At 39.6% G+C, this 19,155-nt stretch overlaps 1 protein-coding gene across 1 annotated transcript; it reads right to left on the minus strand.

Moving 5' to 3' along the window:
• Positions 1-11,675: 11,675 nt before the first annotated feature.
• mip (major intrinsic protein of lens fiber) lies at positions 11,676-17,355 on the minus strand. The gene is made up of 4 exons (NM_001097347.1): positions 16,786-17,355; positions 15,308-15,472; positions 12,791-12,871; positions 11,676-12,160 (listed from the first exon to the last, which is right to left on the minus strand). Exons 1-4 carry the CDS (start codon positions 17,146-17,148, stop codon positions 11,975-11,977), a joined length of 795 nt encoding a protein of 264 aa, NP_001090816.1. The 5' UTR covers positions 17,149-17,355; the 3' UTR covers positions 11,676-11,974.
• Positions 17,356-19,155: the final 1,800 nt, after the last annotated feature.

Here is a 19,155-nt window from a genome sequence, read left to right on the forward strand (position 1 = left end):
ATAACATGACAAGGCCAGGGGGGGGGGGGGGAAACAGGTCAGGCATTTCTCTTGGATTGAAATAGAAAGCTGTAAGATGATGGGCAATCTCGAGAATGAAAAAGATAACTCAGGATATCAGATTGCAGAGCACAGGCCTTCTGCCTTTAAACATTTATTTTCATTGCTGTATTTATCAATAGTGAATTTTAAGTAGTACATCTCTCATCTCTCTCTGTTAGCTAGGACTGATATGTAAGAATATAGCCTTCCTCCAAGTAGGCAATTAATAATCATTCATATATTATATTCAGTATACATATATACAGTATATTATAACAGCGTTGCCTCTTTATCTGGGACAGTTAATTAAAAAAGAGCTGACTCCATATGAGTGGCAGCAATTTTTTACACTGTACCTAGCTTGTTGGCTCTGGCGCTGCTCACACAGCTTTACTGGAAATCATTAAAATTATACAACTTTTTCATGGTTTTCGTTAACTTTCACAAAAAAGTCGTATTTTTCGCAAAGACTACGACCATATCAGAATTCATTCAAGCTTGGGTATTGTGACTATCTTTTGGCCAGGTTGGCTCAGTAGAGTGCCATTGAGTCCTATGGAAGGCTTCCAAAATCATACATTGAAGTTTCAAAGCCAGAAAGGTTTTCGTGCCATATAATATATGGGCAACATTTTTTAAAAAAAGGCAAAAGGGGATGCTAAAGGAAAGCAGGAAAACTAAAAGGCTGCGAGATCTTAATAGATGTTGAGACCATGGGGGACCAAACTGTTCAATTTGAATTTCCAATAAGTCTGATCTATTTATAAAATCTTGTAGAGGATCAGAATATAAACTTTCCCTCCCCAGCTTTTCTTTAATAGCCTCAATACCCTTACAATGCTGAATACATGTTCACAAAAAAAAACACATCATAAATAAGCACCATAGATAAACATCACCTTATTTCTGTATTAGGAATCATTTTTATGCTACCATATACCCACCTTATACTGAAAAACCTAAGCAACCCATTCTGACAACACACAACGATACAAATTTTTTACAGGTACCATAGTCACATGTAAGTGTAAAGTGCAGTATAGAATTAGACCAACAATACTGCCTTTTATCCCACAGAATTACAATGTAAAAGTTACTTACAATTAGGGATGCACCAACCATCCACTATGTTACATAGTAACATAGTAAGTTGGGTTGAAAAAAGACATACATCCATCAAGTTCAACCATAATGCCTATATATAACCTGCCTAACTACTAGTTGATCCAGAGGAAGGCAAAAAAAACCCCATCTGAAGCCTCTAATTTGCCGCAGAGGGGAAAAAATTCCTTCCTGACTCCAAGATGGCAATCGGACCAGTCCCTGGATCAACTTGTACTAAGAGCTATCTCCCATAACCGTGTATTCCCTCACTTGCTAAGAATCCATCCAGCCCCTTCTTAAAGCTATATAATGTATCAGCCAGTACGACTGATTCGGGGAGGGAATTCCAGAACTTCACAGCTCTCACTGTAAAAAATCCTTTCCGAATATTTAAATGGAACCTCCCTTCTTCTAAACGGAGTGGGTGCCCTCGTGTCCGTTGGAAGGACCTACTGGTAAATAAAACATTAGAAAGGTTATTATATGATCCCCTTATATATTTATACATAGTTATCATGTCACCTCTTAAGCGCCTCTTCTCCAGTGTAAACAGACCCAACTTGGCCAGTCTTTCTTCATAACTGAGACTTTCCATAACCTTTACCAGCTTAGTTGCCCTTCTCTGGACCCTCTCTAACTCAATAATGTCCAGTTTTGAGCACTGGAGACCAAAACTGAACAGCATATTCTAGATGGGGCCTTACCAGTGCTCTGTAAAGGGGAAGAATAACCCCTCCTCCCGTGATCTATACCCTTTAATACAGCTCAAAACCTTGTTTGCCCTTGCAGCTGCTGCCTGGCATTGCTTGCTACAGCCAAGTTTATTATCTACAAGGACTCCAAGGTCCTTCTCCATTATGGATTTGCCTAGTGCAGTCCCATTAAGGGTTATACGGGGCTTGCATATTTTTACATCCCAGGTGCATGACCTTACATTTATCCACATTAAATCTCATCTGCCACTTAGCTGCCCAGATTGCCATTTGGTCAAGATCCTGCTGCAGGGATGTCACATCCTGGATAGAATTGACTGGTCTGCAGAGTTTTGTGTCATCTGCAAACACTGATACATTACTCATAATACCCTCCCCTAAGTCATTTATGAACAAATTAAACAAAAGTGGACCCAGTACAGAACCCTGAGGGACCCCACTGAGAACCTTATTCCAAGTAGAGAATGTGCCATTAACAACCACCCTCTGTACCCGATCCTGTAGCCAGTTTTCTATCCATGTGCAAACGACTTCACTAAGACCAATAGACCTTAGCTTAGAAAGCAGTCGTTTGTGGGGAACGGTATCAAATGCTTTGGCAAAATCCAAATAGATTATATCTACTGCATCCCCACTGTCCAGCTTCTTACTTACCTCATCATAAAAAGCAATTAAATTGGTCTGACATGACCTGTCCTTCATAAAGCCATGCTGATTACTGCTCATAATGGCATTCTCCACTACATAATTTTGAATGTGATCCCTTAACAAGCTTTCAAATAACTTGCCCACCACGGATGTCAAACTTACAGGCCTATAATTGCCAGGCTGAGATCTTACTCCCTTTTTAAATATGGGAATGACCTTCTTCAAATCAAATAACATTATGGTCACTATTACCCAGGGGTTCAACCACTTGCACATATGCTATACGTTCTGGGTCATTAGAGATCACTAGATCTACTATAGCATGGTTCCTGGTTGGCTCCTCAACAACTTGTGACTTAAAGTTGTCATGCAGCAAGTTTATAAACTTGTTCACATTTACTGTCCTGGCAGTACTATTGCCCCAGTCAATATCAGGGTAATTAAAATCCCCCATTATTATCACTTGCCCCAAACTAGCAGCCTTTTCTATTTGCAACAGGAGCTGGGCCTCCTCCTCTTCGCTTACATTAGGGGGTCTATAGCATACCCCTACAATTAGCTTGGTAGATTCTTTACTATCTGTGAGAAGCTCAACCCATAAGGATTCAGCTCCCTCTGTTACCCCCATCACTTCCTCCTTAATATTTGCTTTTAAGTTGTGCTTAATGAACAGACACACTCCTCCTCCTTTCCTATTGCCCCTGTCCCTCCGAAACAATGTATACCCCCCAATATTAACAGCCCAGTCATGAGACTCATTCAACCAAGTTTCAGCAACACCAATCACATCATATTTCCGCTCCAACGCCAGTACCTCCAGCTCTCCCATTTTACCAGTCAGACTCCTTGCATTGGTAAACATACATTTAATACTGGTACCAGCGTGAGAATGACGTGTAAACAACTTATGGGCCTCCCTGCCATTATCAGTATCTCGAAGCAATTCTCCTCCCCCATTTTCCCTAACTATGCCCACTACCTCATCTATCCTGTCTACCACAGAATTTCCCGCTGCACCCTCCCCCCCACTCCTAGTTTAAAATCTCCTCCAACCCGCTAGCCATCTTTTCCCCCAAAGCAGCTGCCCCATCATCATTGAGGTGCAGCCCATCCCTGGCAAAGAGCTTGTAGCCGATTGAGAAATCAGCCCAGTTCTCGAGAAACCCAAAGCCCTCCTCCCTGCACCAATCTCTCAGCCACGCATTAATCTCCCTAAGCTCCCGCTGCCTTCTTAATGTTGCTCGTGGCACAGGTAATATCTCTGAGAAAATTACCTTGGAAGTCCTCGCCCTCAACTTCGCACCTAGCTTTTTAGGTTCTTGAGGACTTCCCCCCCTCCTCTAACTTTGTCATTGGTACTTATGTGTACCAAGACCACCGGGTCTTCCCCAGCCCCTCCCAACAATTTGTCCACTTGTTCCACCACATGCCAAACCCTAGCACCAGGCAAGCAACACACGGTTCGGCATGTAGGGTCTTTGCGACAAATTACCCTATCCACCTTTTGAATTGAATTGAATCCCCTACAACTATAGCCTGCCTTCCCTTCCTAGCACTATTCCCCCCACCTGTATTAGAGGTGCCAGCTCCCAGGGTGCTCAGAGAGTCAGCCTGCTCCATACATGCCAGCTCAGAGCTGCCTTCCCCAGCATCTTCACCTAAAGCGGCAAATTTGCTGGTTTGTACAAGCTGTGAACCAGCCCCCCTACTTGTGTCCCCTACTACCCCTCTTAACTGTTACAAATTTGTCTCCCTCATTAACCTCCACTGTCCCTTCTCCACCCCCCACTACACTGGCCCCTGCCAGTGGTTGCTCAGTGAGCCTCCTGTTCTCCCCCATGTTTGCCGCTGCCCTCAGTGCTGCCAGTTCCCCCCTTAGATTCTGCACCTCAGATTCCAAGAGGAAAACCCACCTGCATCTCTCACAAGTTTCACCCGAATGCCAAAACGAATCCTAATTTGCCTATGGGCTAAAGTGCTAAAGAGAACTGCATTCAGTGCTCCCTAAGCTGTGCGCGCACACAAATTTCGAGCCAATAAATTGTAATTTTGTACTGGGCACACCAGTTTTTTAAAGTGCGCACACAGTTTAAAAAGTGCACACAAAATAATTTTTTTGTTTGCACAACCAAGAAGAAATTAGAGGGAACATTTACCTCATGCGGTTGAAAATGTTCAACCATGTCTATATGACAAAAAGTCACATGATTTTAAGGATTCTGATTTGGTTTGGCCAGACAGGTGGATTCAGCCTCAGGGCCGCCATCAGGGGGGCACATGGGGGACAGTTGTCCCTGACGATCCTCGCTCTTTACGGGGGCCCGGGCGTGATACAGTTTTTTTAGCTCGGGCCCCCTTTAAAGAATTACGGGCCCTGATTATTTGCGCCCGTGCATGCGCGTGACATTAGTACGCATGGGGCGCAACCATATAAAAGTGTGCGGATGCCGTGGCACAGACGCAGCCGAAGGACAGAGGAAGCAGGTGGTCGGTGAAGGATGAAGTTGGGGGAAGCCGCAAGAAGCTGTATGTCGCTGGGGGGTAGATGGAGGATGCTGGGGGGGGAGCTAAAGGATGCTGGTTGGGATGCTGGGGGGGAGCTGGAGGATGTTGGGAAGGATGCTGGGGGGCAGCTGAAAGATGCTGGGGGGGAGCTGGAGGATGCTGGGGAGGGGAGCTGGAGGATGCTGGGAAGGGGAGCTGAAGGATGCTGGGGGGGAGCTGGAGGATGTAGGGGGGAGTCGGAGGAAGCAGTTGGGGAGCAGGAAGCAGCGGGGAGTGGGCCATAGTATGAGGACACTGGGGGAGGACCAGCAATGTTTTAGGGGGCCCTGGGCTGGCACCAATGCAAAACTTAACCCCTGGCTACCAATGCTTTAGGGGGCCCTGGCTACCAATATCCTTTGTACTGATGGGAGGGGTCACTGGAGGATGCTGGGGGAGGGGCAATTGGGGGGCAGGGCATAGGAGGAGGGGGGCCCAGAAAATTTTGTTGTAAGGGGCCCCGTGATTTCTGATGGCGGCCCTGTTCAGCCTAATCTGAATCCTTGTGAAAAAGGCTGAATCTACTTACAACTACAGTTTCTTTCATTTTGCAAACATCTTGCTAGGAAGAAAAAGAAAATAGAAAAGTATGACCTACAAAATTGCACCTCTCCCTCTTTTAACACATTATAAATGAGTCTAATTGCTCCGTTAAGACTTAACCTTTGGTCAATGGTAGGTGCTCCCTGTTTGACATCTTGCTAGGCATCCTCTTAAAGAAATAATGTCAGGCTTTTTTTTACATGATTTTTAATAAGGCAGGTATTGTGAAAGTTTGGGAAAATATTGTAAAACATATGAGAACTCATAACACTATTCCAATATTAGTGCAACTAGTATTTAAAGGAAATACGTTAGGGTAGTTACGCATTTGCACTACTGAAGGGTTAGCTTTAACAGATGTGGACATAATTGATAACAGATTTACAGTAGGTATGACAAAGAAGAAATGGAAACAGTTATTTGGTTAGATCCCTTAGATTATTTGGAGCTGTGCCTGCTTGACCAAAAATAAGCCAAATATTTCATTTCAGCATTTTTTCTTTTAACCCATAAATTGTTTTTATAAAAATACTTTATAATACATGAGCTTAGACCTTTTAGTGATTTGGCATAAGGGATGCAACACAGAAGCCTATTTAAAAGAAACGTATTACTATAGTATAAACCCAAAAATGCCTCTGTTGGTCAAATTCCCTGTGCTGTCCTTGCAGTAGAAAGGCTAGTGGCCGACTTACTGATGAATGGCATAACATAAGTAGTCTTATTGGAACAGTTGTTTGAATGAAGTGTGCTCTTTCATGCTATTGGTTGGCTGCCCTTCGAAAACTGGGTCAGCAGCCTGCATCATTCAGAAATCTGTGTTTGTGCCTTTTATGGAGAGACTGAACCCTTTATCCTTTTTTATAGACACGTGAGAACAATGGTATATGATGGGTATCTTTGCTGTGTGTTCATTTCCTGATCTTAAAGGAACAGTAACACCAAAAAATTAAAGAATTTTAAAGTAAATTAAATATAATGTACTGTTGCCCTGCACTGGTAAAAGTTGTGTGTTTGCTACAGTAACACTACTATAGTTTATATATAATAAGCTGCTGTGTAGCCATGGGGGCAGCCATTCAAGCTGCAAAAAAGGAGAAAAGGCACAGGTTACATAGCAGATAACGGATAAGCTCTGTAGAATACAATAGTGTTTTATCTGTTATCTGCTAAGTGCCTGTGCCTTTTCTCCTTTGAATGGCTGCCCCCATGGCTACACAGCTGCATTCTTTATATAAACCATAGTAGTGTTTCTGAGGCAAACACACCAGTTGTACCAGTGCAGAGCAGCAGTACATTATATTGGAATTTCTTTTATACACTTGAATTTTTTGGTGTTACTGTTCCTTTAAAGTGTGATCATAAGTCAGAGCTATCAAGTCTCCATAAATCACGATATGGCAAAAGAATGTATCTATCCGTTATATTCAAGCAAAATTAAACAAAGCATAAAATACAATGGTACATATAAGCAAGCGTTCATAATACTGTTCATGAACAACTTTTCACTTCATCAGTAAACGGTTAAACTTGGTCTGTTTTAAGTTTTCAATCACAGTCAGAAGATGGGACTTCTGCCATGGGTATACCAGGAAAACTACCGGTGGGCCCAGGTGTAAATGGGCCCTTCTGCTTCTAATTATTTAGCTTATTTCATGATCATTCCCTGTTTCTAGATGAGAATAAGGAAGCGTGATAGATGGAAGAATAGAGTAGGCTAGGAGACTAGGATAATAAAGAGTTTGAGGTAGGAGAGAAGGAGTTTTTTGAAGGTGGACCCATTGTCCAGGATTTTCTAGTGGGCCCCTGCCATCTCAGTCGTACACTGAATCTAGGGCCCCATTCACACACACTATGGTTTTTTAAGGAGCCAATTATTCTGTCTGTATGTTTTTTGAGTGTGGGAGGAAAATAAATCATTCATCATACCACTACATGAAACTAGAAAACTACAATAGTATTGACCAGCTGTACAATTAAATCAAAGTTGTGTGCCACGGACCTAAAAGTGATACTTACTGCTTGTTTATACATACATACAGTTAGACTGTTAGCTCTTTGGGGCATTGGACCCTGCTCTTGTTAACTTGTGCGCATGTTCACTCCGTAAATCTTAATTATTTTAACTGTATGCATGTGACTGTTATGAAAGATCTGCATACCCTGTGGCTTTGTCCCATATGTAACTAGATATGTTCACATTTACAGCAGACTGATACAAAAGGCTTTTGCTGCAACTGTTCATAATAGACTCAAAATTAATAGTAGTTCCAGCAAACATGAAGTTGTCAGATTTGGAGCTGACCACATATTCTGTAACTTGATCTGGTCTGTCAGAACCCAAAGCAGGTGCCAAGTCCACGTGAGTGGTTTAGAATGGCCCCTGCATCACGTAAAACAGTGGAACGGTAACTAAGAAAACCACATTAGTGCTTAGTAATATAAAGCTTTCACACTTTCTTCATGCCTGTAAAACCCCAGCAAACTTGTACCTTTTTATGTTTAATGTGTACTAATATTAGTATTTACTATATTATTTTTTAGAAAAGCTGGGCTTAATAATATGTTTATGCTAGAAAAGAAGGCACCATATCCCTAATATCTTGCTCTAACAGGGAGGTGTGTTTGGCCTTTGTTTTAATACTTAATGACTGAGACGATTCCTTGATTCCTATTCAGAGCATTTTCACAAAGAGGGGGTGCTTACCCAAGCGCCTGGTTGTTGTGATTAGGTTACTATAAAAGGTAAAAATCAAAGAAGGCAACTCTTGCATGAACATTTATTCATTTGCACTGCACCCCTGGATTTACAATCCTGGTGAGGATTTAATACAGGTTTCCATGATCCATGTTATGTTCTTTCATGTGGCTGTGTAGAATTCTTATGAACTGAATTTATAGAAAATTTGTCCCCGAAATGTTTCCTTTAGAACTGTGAGTAAAAAAAGCCGCACAGATTATTGTCGTAGACAATAAATGTACTTCTTGCCTTTGCATACAGCACAACAATGCCTATAGCTGAGCTGATGTGGTACAGCATGCCCAGTAAGACAATATGTTGACTATATATGTCTTTATATAAATTATGGAGACGGACATGGCTTTAAAGGAAAGGCAACCACCTACTGTGCCTTAGCTAGAAAATATTCTTGCTGAAACCCACAGTTATATGTTATTATACTTCATAATAAGTAACCGTACTTGTAGTAGCAATAGTCCATGCAACCCTTCGTCCTCTATTTAATATGTAGTTTTGTTTGGTTGAGAAAAATAAAAAGAAATGAAACATTTCACAAACAAGAACAAGAAAGGAAATATCTATTCATAGAAAACAGAAACTTTCATATTGTTGTATTACTATGTATTTCTTGGAGAGAAGAAAATCTAGACATATTGCCATTTTTATGTCATCTAAATACAGCACCATATTCCCTAATACAGGGAATTCCTGACAGGAAAGTGTGTTTGGCCAAGTCCTTTTTCATAATTACTAAAGAGTTTGTCTAATAAATTAAGCCATCAGTTTAAAGCAGCTAACTGATACTTTTAGTTCCTATACCCAAGATGTCAGTGAAATCACTCTTACTACATATAATGTATAAGTTATTTACTATAAGGGAAAACCTTTTTTTTTTTTAAATAAAAGTGAAATATATATTTATGCATTAGAGTAGGTTATTGCACCTATAAAAACATATTATATTGGTTTTGAATAAACCATGTCTGTATTTTTGAATCCTTGGGTCTGTATTAGGGGGAAGATGAAATGAATCTCAGATACCCAACCTGTAGCTCTACAGCATTCAATCATACAAAATGGGGAGAGTTGTAGATCAACAGTTGCAGAGTTGCAGTTGCACCCCTGTTAGTAGATAATAAGAGTTACACAATCTAATATATACTTTCTACCCCATGCTAAATTGTCCCTTGTATTAAAGATTTTTTTGTGTGTCAAATTTGTAGCCTCTTTCCTGAATAAGCAATATGTTCTGGTTTAAGGACTCTTTTACATCTATTTTCTATTTTTAGTTGTTTCCAAGATATAAGCAGTTTTCCACTGCTGAAACCTGGATTTCAGGTCAAAAGGGCAGATTGATTCAAAATGTGAGTTTAGAGCTTTATATATAAACACTCACCCATGCTCTATTCATTCCTTTGGGATTTTTAGAAGTGTATCAATAGGTAAAAGTTAGAACTTACCATTTGATAAATATGCTTCTTAAAACCCTATAGGTAAGAACAGAACATGGGTGAGTTTTTATGTATTAAGCGCTAAACTCAAATTTTGATAAATATGTCCCAAAATGTCAGCAAGCCAACTTTTGTATTGTATGATATATATATATCATATATATCAGGTTTTAACAATATATTTAAAATAAAAAATTTTTGATGAAACATTGAAGGGTGTGCTGGCCACAGATGATTATTTTCTATACAGACATAATTTTGGCTAGCACCCCGCAGAACATTGAGCCTTGGAGTGCGGACACCATTTGGATTGATATATATATATATATATATATATAGATTGTAAGGTCTACGGGGCAGGGACCTCCATCCTCTTGTGTTTTGACTCTTATTGCAACTGTATATTTTATTTATTTGTCTTTATTGTTATACTTTGTATTTATCTATTATCTTAATAACCCCCTGTTTGTATTAATGTATTCTACTGTACAGTGCTGCGTACATAAGTAGCGCTTTATAAATAAAGATATACATACATACATACTGTATGATACTCTTCCCTCACTTCACTCCCTTCCTTTATCACCAGTTAGTCTCATAACTGGACCTATCTGTTACCCTGGCTAGAAAATGCAGACTAGCACAGCTAGGTTTTAGGGCATCTTATGCCTCTCCTTTGCAATCACAGACACAGAGCGTGTGCATTCAGAGCCAGGTCAAGATTCTTCTGTGCATGGAGCCTGCCAACCCCACTGTGCAGTTTAGCCAGGTACACTGATAAGTTCAGTTGTAAGACTAAAGAGTGGTGCGTTTCAGAAGTAGGGAGGGAGGCCTTTGGATGGGGACCTGCTTTAGTAAGTAGGGTTTAGATATGATATTGATAGATATGATATTGTGATAGATTTGTTTTTATCAATTGTGGAATTAAGGCATGTCCATATTAAAGTATGTCCATACATAAACACACAGCTAGATCATGTATAGGCAAATATTATAAGTGACTGGTATCTGCTGGAATACTTAAATTAATGTGGCTTCTCTTACAACAACTTTGAAAAGAATACTGTACAGTACATGTAATTATCTACTGTAATACACATCAGATCACATCAGAAAATATTAAAGTTATTTTATAAATTAGAATAAAATCCTAATAAAATGCCCTAATTATTTGTTCCACTACTACACACACCTTTAAACTGGTTTTTTAATAAAAAAAAAAAATTGTCAATGCTTGAGCCATAATGCTTTTTCAGAACCTTGACTTGACTACAGCCTCATTGCATAAGTATATCTAAAGTAATTAGAAACAGAAAATGAACCATAATTCTATGTCTATTGCTATATTTAATTAAAGGGAGAGATGATATTGCAGTTAAAGTTAGTTTTGCTATGACTATGACAATGTCAGAGTTGCCCAAAGTTCTCCATGTATTGGATAAATTGTATGTTGTACCTGCCTGTCTATGTCTTATAAAATAGTCTGTGCAGTTCTGTGGTTGCTTGGGTTAATACCCATAATCCCATAATGCCTTTAGTTTACCAGTCCAACCAATTGCATTTATCCTTGGTTTTATAGAAAAAGATTTTGAATACTCATACCAGCACCCTGTTCTAAAAGAGCACCTTTCATTACAGGCTATACAAAGCTGCATAACACCATTTTTGATTTGTTAATGTGAAAATGTGATATGATAAAAGGATTGTTGGCACGTGCCATCTTGTTCTACCCATTACAAAAAATACACAAAAGAAAATGTTCCATTAAGTCAGCCAAAAATGCAGTATAAAGTAATGCTTCTGAGATGTACAGCAGTAATGATCTCCTCAATTCATTGAATACCTATAATTGGCAAGTAACAAATCACTTCCCCAAAGGGAATTGGTGCCTATTGGTGTATCATATTTTATTGATATATAGGATTAAACCCGTTTTTCCAAAATCGATTTTTGTGTCCCTTTAACCCACCCGCCTCTGTCTCTTGCATCAATAATGTCCATTTGCCTTTACTTCAACTCGGTACCCATAGTTTACATAGAAAATAGATCTTTCAAAATATAACCCAGATCTCTCTCCCCAAACACACCTTCGATGAGTATTCTGTCTAGGCCAAAACTGTGTATATGTATACTGTATATATAATATCTTAACGTCTCTATGCTGCTATCTGGTTGGGAAGAGGTCTCATTTATAGAGATTGTGTTTTCAGCTCTATGGGATCTCTAATTGTTTCACGCTGGCCCTCAGGCTCTGCTGGCCGGGCTCCTTTAAGGATTGAAAGTCTCTCATTCAGGCCTCTCATCCTGGGAAAAAGGATAAAGTCGTAAACCAGACCTCCAACTGCTCCACCGATGATAGGGCCAACCCAGTAGACCTGTGGTTAATATGCAGAAAAATTCCAGTTAGAAGAAATGCAAATACACATTGGCACTCACCTTAAAGAAGTTATTGAAAGCCCTTAAGTTGTTCATAAGATACTAATCCCAGTATCCAGCTGGGGGTGCTTAATGTATCACGATAAAAACGATGGATGCAAAATTGAACATTATTTATCTATTCATAAAGATATTTGCAATCATCCAAGTTCCAATCATCAAGTTCCCTAGCAACCTGCCCAGTCTGCTCATGTGAATGGTGCACATTGATGCAAGGAATCCTGAGTTTTTGGCAACCTTGACCTGCCAGTAATTCCAAGGTTCGCTTAGTGGATACTATACAACAAGTGCGTTGGAAACAAATGCCAATTTTGAAGATGCAGATTTAACACCATCACCACTTCAGAAAACATGTGCTGCAATTTAAATGTTTTACCAAAGAGACAGGAATTTTTGGCCTCAGGCACTATTATTCAAGAATTCTGTGGATAAAAAAATGGCATTTTGTACTTTGCACTGCATTCATAAACAAGCTTTATATCCTATTTGCTGCCATGTACAAAAGTGTGCATTTTGTCAGAAAGTTGAGAGAACTTGAATAATCATCTGTCTTCTTTTTATTGTCTTACCCAGTGATTGACAAAGTTTCGGGTAAGTACAGCTGGGGCAAAGGATCTTGCAGGGTTCATGCTGGCTCCAGTGTAGTAAATCTAGAGAGAGTCATAAAAAGAGATGAAATTATTAGCTACTCCAGAAGGCCCAATACTTCAAGTAGTGCTATAATGTTAAAGGCAAACTACATATTAATATGTTATGTAGAACTATATATTAATAAATTAAGTGCATATACATATGGTAATGAGTAACAAGTATAATAAAGGCTTTATAATAGATTGACAGTGCTTTAATTCCCTGGGTTTTGCAGTACTGAACCTTGCTAAATCCTTTTCTAGGATCTGAAGAGGTCCATTGCTGGCCACTACAGGCTTTCCTTCTTGGGCAAATGCTACATGACAATACAAACTACAGAGCAGGTAAAAGGGTTTTACATTCCCAGTGCTCTATTGATCTTATTTGATGGTCTCTGAATAGAACAATATGCACACAAGCCTTGTGACCACAGATCATTTTTGGTAGTCTCTAGTGGGTATTGGCATTTTATTTGTTGATTTGATTTTAAACTGTATTAGACTGTGTTCTTGTACACGGTCTTTTCTATAGTTTGTATGGTGGCTGGGAATGAGATATAGCTAGGTGGGGTGCGCAAAACATTACCATAGCTAGGAACCTTTTTAAATCTACTATTGCTAACTACTGACAAATAATAATATGTGTTCAACTAAATTATTACTTTAAAATACTTTATCAGAAGGAGTTTATTCTTTTAAAATGTGGTATTTTCAGCAAAATTAATTCTGCATTGAACACAGGACAGTTTGCGCAGACATGGGAAAATGTGCTTTAATAACATTAATATATGTGTTCATTACTAAAACTTTAATATATGTGTTCATTACTGGCAACTGAATTGATGACGACAATATACAAAAACAACTATATGCCAAATAAGAGAGCTGGAGAACATGAAACTTGAATCATAAGGAATAAAGGAAAACACACCCAACAATGTAAGTCTCTATAAAAATATATAGCATAAACAAGCTCATATGTAAAACCCTGCTTCATCTAAATAAACCAACCAGGTTGCAAGGAAACTTCGGGCAACTGTGGGAAAGCAAAGCGATGCATATGCCATCCCACCGGCGATTTACATTCTTGCCGGTGGGATGGCATTTCAGGGAGATTAGTTGCCGGCGGTAGTGAAGATTTATAGCAAGCAACTAATCTCCCAGTGTGCCACTGCCCTTAATAGGTCACTTAACATTATATAAACTATCTGTTGGTTGAGTATTCATTTTGGTACAGTTTTCCTTTTAGCCTGGTAAGGGGCCTATCAAGGAAATCAAGGGATTTTTTTAACAATTCAAGAAGATTGTGGTGAAAAAAGCAATCTTAATTTTTTCTTGTTTAAGATTTCCATCCTTGAATTTGAAAACTTTATTTGATTATACTGAAAAAAGTTTGGCAGCTAAAACATAATGGGGCTCATTTATCAGTGCATCGCAGCACACAAACCGACGCAATTATGATTATGCGCCATTTTCTACGCACACGCAATTGCATATGTGTTACATTGCGTTGGTTCATTTATTTTTCCTTCAGTTCTTTTTATGCGCTTGTCGCAAATACTGGGCAAGCAACAACGTGTTTTTTGGGGGCGTGGCTAGGGGCGTTGCTTTAAGTGCCCGATTTTTACGTGGTGCGCCCTTTGCACCTATATATGTGCTATTTGCGTGTATATAGGGGCAGATTTGCGCAGGCACGGCTGCATTGAATTTTTAACGCCTGTTCATTTGTGGTGTAGTTCTGACTGCGCGTTCTTCACCATTTGCGCTAGTATATTCGCAGATTTCCACTACAATAAACTAATTTAGGTATGTCATGTTAATGTTTCTCAAATTTATGATGTTAATTAGCATTATTATAAAAATATAATTGTTAATTTGTTTACAATGTTTTAATAACATTTACCCTTTTTTAAATTTGTTCTTATTTATAAAGGCAGTTGCCCTTGTTAATGTGATGGAGTCTTTCATATCTTTTTTCCATTTAAACACCAACTGACTAGGTTGTTAAGTTAGGAAGCGTGTAGTTGGTACAGGCTTATTAGAGCATTAGCTTGCGCCATCTATGCACATAATTTATGACAAGTTTTGCGTCATCATATGTGCAGTTTTGCGACATCATATGTGCATGTTTGTATGGCGAAGCAGTTTGCGTCAAAACTAGCGCATGAAACTTTAAGCGACTGTGTTTGCGCTATACTGTTTAATATGCTTATGCGCAGGGCAAAAGTTTTGCCTCTGCGACTATTACAGCGCTGCGATGCATTGGTAAATGAGCCCCAATGAGCTTCTATTTATAGCATTGGGAGTTGCATTTTCAATATTCAAGCAAATTTACCTTGCAAGTGTTTTTGAAACATTCAAATTGTAAAAATTAATAATTTGAGGAGGAACCAACATAATAAGGCTTCTTTCCATACGATGAACATTAAACAGTACAAATATGTTTATGCCACTTACTCCAAAGAGATGTCCGAGAGCAACAGAAAATCCAAGAGCCAATGAAACGGATCCCATGCGGCCATTCCTCCTTTCATCAAAAGTGGCAAAGATACACAGCACAAACTGAAGAGTCAGGAATGCTTCCACAGTGGTTGCCTGACCGAGGCTCACTCCAGGATGGATCTAATCATGGTATGAAAATGATCAATAATGACCTCAGATACACAAGGCTAACACTGTAGGTTTTTGTTTTGGGCTCAAAATTATATTTTGGAAAATTAGGATATTTTACTCTTATGAAGCATTCATCTATTTAATTATATCTACCTCATTATAATGCCAGTAACACCAAAGTAGAAAAGGTCTATGTATAAATTTAGATGCAGGGCTTTGCAAAAGTATTCAGAACCTTGACTAGTCCTTCTTTTGCTGAATAACATATCCTACACTGAAATTTCTCTCTCTGTTTTATCTTTATTTAAAGGAACTGAAACTTTAAATGTTTTTAATGTGCTGAAAATCTCTGTCAATGGGTAAAAGAGTTCACCATTTGATAAATACGCTTCAGAAAATCCCATAGGAATAATAAGAAAGTGTTTTTTTTGTAGGAAGCTTTAATTTCACCCTTTGGTAAAACTGCATGTCTATTTTACTTTATGTTGCAGTTGGTTTCATGTTTTCCTTATTCTGAAAAGTGTCACAGAAGTAATGATTATGGAGATATATAAGTGTATGGAGACATATAAAAGTAAAGATTAGCAACAGCCAGTGGAGCTTAGATTCCTGTTTTGCTCTTGCCATTTATAAATTGACTGTAAGGTCTCATAAGCAAAAACTAGACAAAAAAAAACTACTGGTATTATGTAAGTCAACATTGGAGGAGACAAGTAGAGAGAAAACTGAAGCAAAGTTGTGGAGATGGACTGTAAGCCAGTCTTAAATAGGCTTGTTCAGTAAAGGAACAGCAATACCAAAAAACAAAAGTGTATAAAAGAAATTAAATTATAAAGCACTGTCCCTTGCACTGGTAAAACTGGTATAGTTTATAGTTTATATAAACAAAGCTGCTGTGTAGCCATGGGGGCAGCCATTGAAAGGTGAAAAGCAGATAACCTCCTTAGCAGCCTTTTTATGTAAACTATAGTGTGGTTTCTATAGCAAACCCACCAGTTTTACCAGTGCAGGGCAACAGTACATTATATTTTAATTATTTTGAAACACTTTTTTTTACTGTTCCTTTAATGTCTGAACTCTAAAGACAACAGTATCATTTGACATCTTTAATCAAGCTTGAAGGAGTCTCAGCCATTCTAAAATGACCCAAATTTAACTGGAATAATGTATGTGAATATCTGATTGGTTTGTTGTTGTAACCCATATAGTCCACCCACTTCATAGCTTTTATCCCCCTATATTTAAAATAAGAATAAGTAAATTTTCTCCTAGAGACCTTTTTTCCTCATCTTAAAGTATTTTTTTTCATGTTCAGTAATTACCGTATTGAGAGCCAAGTTGCCACGAACTGCCGTAGGTGTAACACCATAAAGTACTGCGGCTCCAGCAACAGCACCCAGTAGCTGTGCAGCGATGTAAAATATGGCACGGAAGAAGGACATCTGTGAGCCGATAAGGAAGGCAAAGGTGACTGCAGGGTTGATATGGGCACCACTGATATGGCCAACAGATTGGACTAGTGTGGCTAGGGCAAAGCCAAAGGCTAGTGCAATGTTCAGTACATTGGCTGGTCCAGCTGCCCACTTCAACGATGCACCCAAACCAAAGAAAACATAAAACATGGTGGCAAAGAACTCGGCGAAAATCGCTCTCCAGAAGGCGAAAGAGCGGAATTCCCACATCATTGCAGGCTGTGTGAGGTTAGAGGGTAAAAGAACAAGGGGTTAGGGAAAAATCAAGCAGTGGCCAGAAATTAAGCCAAAAAAGGACAGGTAGCTCTACTATGAATAATAAAAACTCTTAATGAAACTACTCTTTTCACAAAAAAGTACGCAAATTAACTAAAAAAAACGAAAAGACAGAAACGAGGACCCAAAAAGTCACAGAGCAACTTCCAAACTTCCAAATGTGGATACTAACCCCCCAACCTGTTTATAGAGTGGCGGGGATTTATAAGGGGCAGTGGTCATGACATATTTAATCCCTTCATCCATTTACACCACCCACTGATGGGAGGGGTACACAGGGTTAACCCTTCACATGCACAATACCCTCTCTGTGTCTAGTGCACATAATATCAGACCACAGCAGCATCAACTTGACACATTCAAAGCTCATCTTCCATAAATGCAATTCTATGAATCCACACTTACTACAATGTAATCCCAAACAATATATTTCTACAGGTGGATTAATATTTAACAATAGCTCTGCTCTTGGAGGGAGAAAACTTACTACACTGACAGATGTCATTCATAAAATACCATTCAGTTGGTGGTGTTCAGTGACAAGGACAATGTTAATGCTACAGGCTTAACATGCTTTATTTCTGCATTTGTGCACTAATCCTGAATTGTGCTAGAACCCGAAAAGGGGGGAAAGTGTTTATTAGATGTCTGATTGCCCAAAGGTTTGTTCCTTACATATCAAACAATAGTAAAATATTCAAATATTTTGTATTATGATTTATGCGATTATGCTGCTTTCTAAGACAAGAGATAAAATAAGGTGGTTGCCCGTAAGAGAGATGCCTTTAAGGAGATCCAAGCAGGGATCCACAGAAGGTCCTGTAGGGCTACAAAAAAGTTGTACAAAGGAAGGGTGAGAATGTTCTCTAATGCACCAGACATTTAAACCTATAGTGTGTGAGCAGTGGTTGTAACCAAAATGAGACTATTATAACAATAAAAATGTAGCTGTGGCATAGCAGCTATAGTAGGGAGAGATGGTGCCTATAGTAACAGTGGGATAATAGCCTCTGGGAAGGGTCTGTGGCTGTGGGATAGCAGGTATAGTAGGGAGAGATGGTGCCTATAGTAGCAGTGGGATAATAGCCTCTGAAAATGGACTGTGGCTGTGGAATAGCAGGTATCGTAGGGAGAGATGGTACCTATAGTAGCAGTGAGATAATAGCATCTGGGAAGAAACCGTGGCTGTGGGATAGCAGGTATAGTAGGGAGAGATGGTGCCTATAGTAGCAGTGGGATAATAGCCTCTGGGAAGGGACTGTGGCTGTGGGATAGCAGGTATAGTAGGGAGAGATGGTGCCTATAGTAGCAGTGGGATAATAGCCTCTGAAAAGGGACTGTGGCTGTGGAATAGCAGGTATAGTAGGGAGAGATGGTGCCTATAGTAGCAGTGAGATAATAGCATCTGGGAAGAAACCGTGGCTGTGGGATAGCAGGTATAGTAGGGAGAGATGGTGCCTATAGTAGCAGTGGGATAATAGCCTCTGAAAAGGGACTGTGGCTGTGGAATAGCAGGTATAGTAGGGAGAGATGGTGCCTATAGTAGCAGTGAGATAATAGCATCTGGGAAGAAACCGTGGCTGTGGGATAGCAGGTATAGTAGGGAGAGATGGTGCCTATAGTAGCAGTGGGATAATAGCCTCTGGGAAGGGACTGTGGCTGTGGGATAGCAGGTATAGTAGGGAGAGATGGTGCCTATAGTAGCAGTGGGATAATAGCCTCTGAAAAGGGACTGTGGCTGTGGAATAGCAGGTATAGTAGGGAGAGATGGTGCCTATAGTAGCAGTGAGATAATAGCATCTGGGAAGAAACCGTGGCTGTGGGATAGCAGGTATAGTAGGGAGAGATGGTGCCTGTAGTAGCAGTGGGATAATAGCCTCTGGGAAGGAAATGTGGCTGGGGGATAGCAGATATAGCAAGGAGAGATGGTGCCTATAGTATCAG

Source organism: Xenopus tropicalis, chromosome 2 (genome assembly GCF_000004195.4).
Source record: "Xenopus tropicalis strain Nigerian chromosome 2, UCB_Xtro_10.0, whole genome shotgun sequence".
Classification (NCBI taxonomy): Eukaryota; Metazoa; Chordata; class Amphibia; order Anura; family Pipidae; genus Xenopus; species Xenopus tropicalis.

Excerpts from the sequence above, each read along its gene's own strand:
- mip (NM_001097347.1), bottom strand. The coding sequence starts at position 17,148 with ATGATGTGGGAATTCCGCTCTTTCGCCTTCTGGAGAGCGATTTTCGCC. Across the intron at positions 12,872-15,307 it reads CTCTCGGACATCTCTTTGGA|ATTTACTACACTGGAGCCAG; the intron begins GTAAGTGGCATA and ends GACTCTCTCTAG. Across the intron at positions 12,161-12,790 it reads GAAACTTTGTCAATCACTGG|GTCTACTGGGTTGGCCCTAT; the intron begins GTAAGACAATAA and ends TATTAACCACAG.